Raw genomic sequence first — 9,712 nt, 5'->3', positions numbered from 1 at the left:
TATATAATAATAAGATATTATATAAATAATTTTTATATATTTAATCCTTGATATTTGATAAATCATAATATTTTTATATTAAATTTTCATCAATAATTGATGACTAACTATTTGATAACAATGTAATATTTTTTTATCTATAGTGATTTTAATTTATTAGTTTGCAAATAAAATATATTGTTAAAATTTCATAAAAATTTTCCTTTTATTAGTTTCTTTAATATTTATTATAACATAATGATAGAAGAAACATTTGTGATTAATTTAAATTTTTAAATTTATAAATTATAATATTTCTGGATTTCAAGTAATAATAAGATTGCTTTAATAAAATTAAAAGTAATAAAATTTTATTATTAAATTATGATAAAATTTATTTCAAATAAAAAATATATGTATAAGTAAATATCTATATTCTTATATATGTCGCGTATATATATTTACGCAATAGTTGCGTGCTTATGATGGAGCAAACAGTTTCTTAGTGGTTGAGACCACTTTTTTTTTAGTTTTTCTATATTTTTATAAAAGTTTTAACCAGATTTATCTGCAAAGAATCGTATCAAAAAATACAATTTTATAATTAAAATAATGTGTGTTTTCATGATGCAAAATTTTCATCGATTAATATGGCTTGTATCTATTCTAACCTTATCTATCAGTGATGAAATTAAAACAGATGGTAATACATCTTTAACGTTAAATATAAATAATATTGATAGTGATTTCAAAACTGAACATCGAATTTCATCTTCATCGATTCAATTTATGCCTGAATCCGTTAATTCTAAAAAAATACAGAATGTACGTAATATAAATACATAATATTATATATATATATATATATAAAATTGTCAATTAATAAATGTATAAATTATCTATAAATTTTAAATATACTATATATTTAAAAAAATTAATTTTTTTTGTATTTTTATATTTTTTTTCTAAATAAAGTACATATAATAATAATAACTAAATATTATTGCAGCAAAGTATTGCCACTCCTTTAGTTGCTGGAGAAGGTGGTCCAATATCACTTATACCTCCTACTCAGCAAACATCTACTATTTCCCATTTAAAAGATGTTACTGATAATTTAGATTTACAAGATAATTTATCACAAAAAGAAGATGATATTTTATATTTAAACAAAAAAAAGAATATTTCTAAAATTGTGTCGAGAAAAGGAGCAGATAATGGAAATATTTCTATTAAAATGACACCATCCAATGACACAAAACCTATTATTGAATTTTCAACAATAGCAAGTAATATTTCTAATAATATAAATGCAAAAATTGATATAAATATGAATAATTTAAAATCAAATGTTAGCGATAAAAATATAAATAATGCTTCAAATACAATTGTAAATAATACTTTATATTTAACAAATATAACACAAAAATTATTAAGTGCTCCTGTAACAGCATCATCAATTCAAGAACATAAACCTAAACCAACTGCAACAGTAATAGAATCTAATAACGATAAACAAGCATTTATACCTCGTACTAAAGGTTCACGCGTAGGAATGCCAAAGAAAATTGATTATGTTTTACCAGTTATTGTTACTCTTATAGCTCTGCCAGTTTTGGGTGCTATTATTTTCATGGTTTATAAACAAGGTAGAGATTGTTGGGATAAAAGACACTACCGACGAATGGATTTTCTTATTGATGGCATGTACAATGATTAATACTTATAAATATGACATTACTTAATTCGGCTCATAATTTTCATTCATATATGCAATATATATACATAACAGTTGAATATATTATTTTGCCATTATAGCTAGAAAAAATATTATATTTCAATTATATATAATTTTTTATTTTACTGCAATCTTTTGCATATACTTTTATCATGCTACTGCCTTAATATGAGATTTGTTATTATATATTAATTAGTATCATGTTTATAATTTTAGACAAATGGTGCATAGGAAAGACAATATGGAAATAACAACAAATTTACAATTATAGCAATAACAATTTATTATGAATTCTAAAAATGAAGTACTTTTAAAATAAAGATTTTATCTTAATTTATAAAATAATTAATGACACTTTTATAATTGTATATTAAAGCAATTTTTAAAATTAGAGATTTTTAATTACATTACTTTTATTAAAAATTCTTAATAAAAAAATAAATGTGCCAAGAATTTTTGATTATGAAACCAGTGATATGTTAATGTCTTTTCTTCCAGCATATAAAAGTAAGTTTTTTTGATATGATATGAAAAAACATTTATATTTTGATATATATATATATGATATATATATATATATATATATATATATATATATATATATATATATGGTATATTTTACAACTTAAATTTGTTTTTAATTATATTTCCATATGATTTCCTTTTCATTAAAATTTGATTTTATTTTTTAAATTTTATAAAATTTATATTACGAATTGTAAAGTAATAGTATTTAGCTCGCCAAAGAAGTCATTTATATAATTTGATGTTTGCATTTACTTATTACAATTATTATTATGTTATCATCCTTTTACTTAGGTTTTCAAAAAAATTTGTTTATATAAATTGATAATTATAATTATAAATGGAAGAATAAAATGGACATTAAATGTCCATTTGTAAAATTATCATATTATAAAATATATAAGCAATTTGATTTATGCAATTACTTTATCTAATAAGGTTGCTGCAATTGTTATTAATACTGTAGAATTAGTAGAATTTTACGAACTTTTTTATCTTTTTTAACGTTCGTAAAATTTGTATATTATTCAGATATAATAAAGCAATAACTATTTTTATATATGTATGTAAAAAAATTATTCATATTCTTATAAAATATAAGTACTTGTAATTGAAAATGTTTTATTATTTTTTACATTTTTTATCATTGAAAAAAATTCACAATTCTGATTTCGATATTTTATTAATAAGCTTATTATGTGTAGATACATAAAATTATTAATATTAGCATTTCATATAAAGTACAAAATTTATAATAAGAAAGAATAATGAAGCCTTCTTTGTATAATTATTAAAGAATTCTTTGTAATAATTATTAAAGAAATAATAGGATAATATTTTTATAAATGTGATACATAATTTTAATAATTTTTTATATATATTTATATCACATAAAAAAATTTGTTTTATATATAAAAAAATTGATGAAGCTTCAATTCCGATTTGATTTGTATATTTTTGTTATATGCATAAGTTTGATTAGAGAAAAACATTATTATTTTGATATTAATGTATCTAAGAATTTTGAATATTTTATTCAAAATTCTTATTTTGTAACTTTAAAGTGCATAATCTTCGATTTTAATAATCTTCGGTTTTTAATAATCTAAAGTAATTACATTTTTTACTGCTATGCTGCTACGATAATAATTTTTTCTTAGATTAAATTTATTGCTTTCATTATTGAATTAAATATAAAAATAGTAATTGTCTCACAAAGAATTTCATCTTTATAATTTCAATATAAACATAATTTTGTTAAGTATGTTTTTGGAATACCGCTATATCATGTAATTATTAACAAAGTAATATCTAGATGAAATATTCGATATATTTTTAAGTTTTCTAACAATATATTTTTTTGTAAGAAAAACATTCGAATAATCTAAAATTCATCTATTAAAATTATATTAAAATTTGTATAATGTTCCAGACATTTTTTTTTTATAACTTTGAATTAAAAAATAAATTCCAAATGTTGTATTTAAAACAAATATTTTTACATCTGAAAATATTGGTTAAAATTACATTTATCATATTTGTACAAAAACTGTAAAAATAATACATAGATTGCTTAATAATACATTATATTCATGTCACTATGTTTAACTAATAACTGAAATTGCATAATAATTAAAAATATGCAGTTTCTAAATAAAAAAATTATATCCTATTTATTTAATCCTATTTACTTATTGAAAAATATAAATTTTTATTATATATTACTGATTAAATTTAAATGATTAATCAAAACTAATAAAACAAGTGCAAAAGTATCTTATAATATATTTCATATTGAACATATTATTATACCAAACTTTCTTATTTAACTTTTTTATCACGATATTCAATAAAACTTTCTTTATTTAGATTTATATTTTACTTCATCTGGAAAAGCTTCTCTTGGAGGAGTAAAGCTAAGCATCATTACATGACGTTGGTAAGCTCTGGAATTTCGAAAATGTGTGTCTGTTCCATGAATTCGGTCTAATACTCCCAAAACTCCAAAACATTGATTAAACCTAGAATAATATTATGATCAATATTTTCAATTTCTAAACAATAAAAATTTTTATAATTTTTATAATTTCTAAATTTCAATTATTAATAATACTTATTATATATAAAATCTAATTATTATAAAATATCTATTTTTATATAAAATTTAATTATATTATCGGTATAGAAATTTCTATTGATAAAAAAAATTATTTTAATATATTTTAATTATTTTAATATATATATAATACATTTCAATTTTAATTTAAAATAAAATAAAAAATAATTTTGAATATATAAAAATTACTTACTTTAAATGATGAAAATCGTGAGCTTCTGGAGATGGAAAAAACGGTAGATGGTAACCAGAATGCGCATTTAATGTAGAAAGAATAGCAAGCGAAAACCAAAGCCAAGCAGTAGCCACATGAGAGCCTATGATATATACTCCCAAAAACGGTGGTAATAAATTGGAACCAATGTGTTCTAAAGGATGACAATACAGCGATGTTATAGCTATGGGAGCTGTCCATTCATGGTGTTGTTTATGTATATATTTATATAGATAGCGGCTATGCAGAAATCTGTAATGTAATTTTGCTTTTGCACGATTTTTTTTTATAACAGCAAAGATATATAAAATTCTACGTAAAATAATATTATAGAGGAAAATCTATTCAAATATGATTGCTTAAAATATTTCTAAGATAATTAAAAAAATAATTGAAAATTATAACAAATATTAATTGAACAATAGTATGTATATCCTTCGATTATTTTAAATAATCGATATATAATATAATATATATAAAATAATTAATTTTAATCTATTCATTTGAATCTAAATTTATTTTAAAAAATATAAAAAAAAGATTTAAAAACTTTGCATATATAGTTTTAATTTAATGTACATATCTTTTAGGATAAATTAATTTAAAAGATACTATAAATTCAAGCATAATTTATATTATTAATATGAAATATTTTCTAATGAACGAAGGCCAAGTACATTACTAAATTATATTAATAAAAACATATAAAATTTCCATACCTGTGCGAGTAATAAAATCCAATTTCCTCACATAATATGTGAAAAGCAATTTCAACAAGTACCCAGTGGAAGGTCGGCAATTCGCGTACAGGGGGATAACCGCGCCATTCCATAAGGTGATAACTAATGTACGCTAGAGGAAGTCCAACAATAGTTTGATTGAATAGTACTTGAGCGATTACTTTGAACAATTCTCTCGTGTCGACCGGTTCGTTCGTACCCGGTTGTATTTTGTATCTTCGTAAAACTGCTGGCCGATTAGTTATATCTAGAATCATATAAATCCCGCCAAAGAACCAGTACACGAAAAATGTCAGTCCTATCGAGCCTGGAAAAAATTAATTTTCTATTAATGAATAATATTCTTACTTTTACAATTTTTCAAAAAAATATTGAACGTATATATATATAAGAAAGTTCCAAAATAAGTTTCAAAAAATAATTTTTCTTTCATTCTATCTGTCATTTCTATCTTTAAAAAAAAAATGAAGCTATAATTTGATAATGATAATTGATGACAATTTTATTTCCTTTCTAATACTATTTTTATCATATTATTTATCATTTATTTTATGAATAAGCATTAATAAACATTAATTTTCTTTTCTATTTTAAATAATTTAAAAACTTTTTATTTTTATATATATTTATTTTATAATTTTTTAGATAGAAATATGAAAATATTGCAATTATATATTGTCAAGTTTAATAATATGTCAAATACATTTGAAATAACTTTATGAATAAGAAATAAAATATTTGTTTCCTGCAATAAAATTCAATAATCTTATATCTTTAAATGATTTCGATTAAGTTTACATCAAATAATATTTATCTTGGAACATGTTATATATGTATTTTTTGACAGATTTATTTTAGTTTACCATAAACCCAAAGCGTGCCGGGATCATCTCCTAATTTATCTAAGATTTTATCCCATTGTGCTTGCCAAAAATCACCTGAGGCTCCCCAAAATCTTTGTAAATGCCTAAAAGAATAAAAAGATCGAAATAATTTGAAAATTTTAATATTAATAATAATAATAATTAATAATAAATAATGTAAATACATTTAATAATTGATTTAATTAATTATTATATAATTATTATTATATCTTCTGCAATAACAATGTCTTCAATATCTTATTTGTGTATGTTATCTATTAAAATTTACCATGTTAGCGAATTGCAGAATGCAGCAAATCCGATTACTACGGTTCCAATTACAAATAGAACGCTCCTTAAACTTGAAAGCAAAGTCGGTGGCGTTTGATTTTTATCTTCACCGCTCCTAGGCGTCACTACAAAAAATAAATTGTTATTAGTTTTTCGTAATTTTTATAATTTTCATTTCAATAAATTTTAAACTTATTTTATTTGTTATTTAATTTATTTAATTTCAATATATCTTTTAATTAAATTTTTATGTATCAATATTTACAAAAAACAAAAAAGTCAACCAGTATTGAATCATTTTTTTTATATTTTGTATATTTGTATATTTTCATGAGTTATGTTAAAATATAATTTATTTGTTTATTCTTTGTCAAAGTAAATTTTATGATAAATCATTTAAAAATTATTTATGAAAACAATTTTGCAAATTGTTAAGTATTAAATTTATATTATTAAAAATTTCCTATTACTTTATTTTAATATTTAATTATTAATAATCTTTATTATTATCATTGTATATATTTATTATTTTTAATGTTTTTTTTTCTTATTAAGAAATCATTAATATCTTAAAAATTGCAAAATGATATTATTCAAATAAATTTATCTTATTTATATCATAAAGTGTCACTTGTATTGTAATAAAAAGGAAAAAAGACAATTTGCAGAACAGGATGTTATACAAGATAACCCGGATTCGATTGACAATGTACTGAACAACCACTCGATTTTAACCTTTTTAAATAGCTGATTAAATTATCATTTTTAACGCGTTTGCAGCAAAATTGTGCAAATCACCGGGTATATTTGAGAATTAAATATTTTTAAAAAATTTGATTTTACTTTTTTGTGAAATTTGAACTTTCTTATAAGTTTATTTTTAGTTAAAAACAAATGTTTAATTAAATTATAAAATAATTAAATATAATAAAACACGTTTTTTTTTATATCATTTAGATTATATTAAAATTTTTTGAGTTAAATTTTTCAATTTAGATGATGATATATATATAATTAAATATATATATAATTATTATATATAATTAAAAAAAAACATAACTGAATTTAAAACTTATGTATATTTATTATTTAATTAATTTTAATGATCTTTGAATAATTATATGTAAAAGAAAATGATAAAATGATAAAATATGATAATAAAAATAAAAAAAATGGAAATAATAAAAAATGAAAAAAAATAAAATAAAAAAAAAAGTGTTAAAATAAAGTTGTTATTCAATTAATTTTTTTTTAAAAATTTGTTTTTCTCTTTAACTTTATATTTTAACTACGTTAATTTTCTTATATAGTGTTATTAATATTATAATACTAAACATAAAAATTTAATATTATTTCATATTATTACTGTAAATAGTTTAATATTATATTATATAATATATATTATTATTTAATAGAAAAAATAAAATACACTACTTTTTTAGTTAACTATCCTGTTTATGTTTTAGGAAGTGCATCTATTCAATTGAAAAAATGAATAGGATTCGTGATAGTGAAAAGAGGTCGATGAAGACTCTTGACAAGATCAAAGATTCATCGGGTACGCATGCACTTGACTAACAATAAGAATTACCATAGTAAATCTAGATAACATCTCGCTTGTTGTATCAACGAATAGCATCAATGTTAAGCTAACTATGAACTTGTTTGGCATACCACTTTATATTAGATTTAGCTAATTGCTGGCAGCATTCGTAATGTAGTTATGAATCGATTTAAATGTTGATTAATATATGTATATATAGATCGTATTATATATAATTAGATCAAATCATATTTTTAAAATGGTAAAAATTATACGAGAATGAAAAATATGAGAAAAAGTAAAATGAAAGAAAATGTTAAATTTTCTAAAAAATCTGTAAATATAAATATTATACTTTTTTAATTATTAATTGATGCATATGATTAAAAAAAATATGTATATAGTGTAATTTAAAAAGTAGAAATATGAAACTTTGAAAAATAATAGATACATACATGTAATGAAGTGAAATCAGTATATCATATTTTAAGGTATATAGATATAAGATTAAAAAATAAACTGAACGAAATAATAAGAAATTTAATTTAATTATGATAAAAATTGTTTGCTAAATTATATTATTCTTTTATCTATNAATTTAATTGAACTTTAATTAATATCTATATAAGAAATATTAATAAGTTATGATTTTTTAAATTATTTAATTATATTAATAAATAATTATTAAAAATAATGTCTGAACAGTCATTAAATTTTTAATATTATTTAATAATTACAATTTAATATCAATTATTGTTTGTTTTTTTGAAATTAGTTTTTTTTATAATTATTTATATTTATATATATATTTAAAATAATAGAAGAGTTTATGATACATATTTTTTGAATTTCAGTAATTATTTTAATTTGCATTGAACTAAACAAATTTTCAATTATTATTAATTAATTAATAAAACATTTTGTTATGAAATATCGCAAAATAAATTAACAAATAAATCTATTTATAATGTATTTCTATATTAATATTAATATTAATAATTTTGAATCGAATTGAGTGCAAATTGTTATATTGTTAAAATAATTAAATTAAAAAAATAAACTAAATTTATGGTTAAAAATAATTTATTATAAAAAAATATAATGTTATATATATATATTCATTAGATAACTCTCTCGAAGATATTGAAAAAGTATAATCATTCCAAGAAATCATTTAAATTATATGATGAATATAAATAAGTGTGAATGAAAAAAAAATGCTTATCATTTTAAAATTGGCTTTATATATTCTTTAAAAAAGAAGATATATGTAAAAAAAAAGACTTATTAATTCAGAGAAATAATTTACATTTATAAATTATTGAAAATATTAGTTAAATATAATATTAATTTTCATAGAAATTTAAATAAAAATGTAAAAATATTAAACAGAATAATTATAATATATTTACATAGATATTTATTATATTTTCGATAAATTTAACAGGCATTATTAATTAATTTTTTATTGATTAATCTCATTATAAATCTAATGAATTCAATATTGTATTAAGAAATTTTTCTAGATTTTAATTTTCTATTTTTCTTTAATTATTATTTAATTAATACTTAATTTAAAATACAATACAATTTTATTTAAAATATTTTACTAAAATATTTATTGGAAAATTTGTTGAAATATAACAAAAAACATTAATAGTAAGATATTTTAATTTTATTATAATTTATAATAAAATTTATTG

At 19.0% G+C, this 9,712-nt stretch overlaps 2 protein-coding genes across 6 annotated transcripts in view; one reads left to right on the top strand and one right to left on the bottom strand.

The window, feature by feature from the left end:
* The first annotated feature begins 430 nt into the window (after positions 1-430).
* Positions 431-2,243, top strand: LOC102671521. The gene is made up of 2 exons (XM_006610554.2): positions 431-804; positions 989-2,243. Exons 1-2 carry the CDS (start codon positions 592-594, stop codon positions 1,697-1,699), a joined length of 924 nt encoding a protein of 307 aa, XP_006610617.1. The 5' UTR covers positions 431-591; the 3' UTR covers positions 1,700-2,243.
* Positions 2,244-3,811: 1,568 nt separating this feature from the next.
* LOC102670880 (fatty acid hydroxylase domain-containing protein 2) overlaps positions 3,812-9,712 on the bottom strand; it is a 10,837-nt gene continuing 4,936 nt past the window's right edge. For all 5 annotated transcript variants that reach the window (XM_006610550.2, XM_006610551.2, XM_031508064.1 and 2 more), the window contains 5 exons: positions 6,465-6,591; positions 6,176-6,279; positions 5,292-5,619; positions 4,552-4,824; positions 3,812-4,263 (listed from right to left, as the gene is read on the bottom strand). In XM_006610550.2, the coding sequence (XP_006610613.1) occupies positions 4,104-4,263; positions 4,552-4,824; positions 5,292-5,619; positions 6,176-6,279; positions 6,465-6,591 (992 nt within the window). In that variant the 3' untranslated portion in view covers positions 3,812-4,103. The remainder of the gene's footprint in view (positions 4,264-4,551; positions 4,825-5,291; positions 5,620-6,175; positions 6,280-6,464; positions 6,592-9,712) is intronic.

The sequence above is a fragment of the Apis dorsata genome, unplaced genomic scaffold, assembly GCF_000469605.1.
Source record: "Apis dorsata unplaced genomic scaffold, Apis dorsata 1.3 scaffold_74, whole genome shotgun sequence".
Lineage (NCBI taxonomy): Eukaryota > Metazoa > Arthropoda > Insecta > Hymenoptera > Apidae > Apis > Apis dorsata.
Note: the sequence above shows the minus strand (reverse complement) of the source record. Positions and strands in the feature narration are given on the sequence as shown.

Bases quoted from the DNA above. Each gene is read 5' to 3' on its own strand.
- LOC102671521 (XM_006610554.2), top strand. From the start codon at position 592: ATGTGTGTTTTCATGATGCAAAATTTTCATCGATTAATATGGCTTGTA. The intron at 805-988 runs GTACGTAATATA...ATATTATTGCAG, and splicing joins ATTCTAAAAAAATACAGAAT to CAAAGTATTGCCACTCCTTT.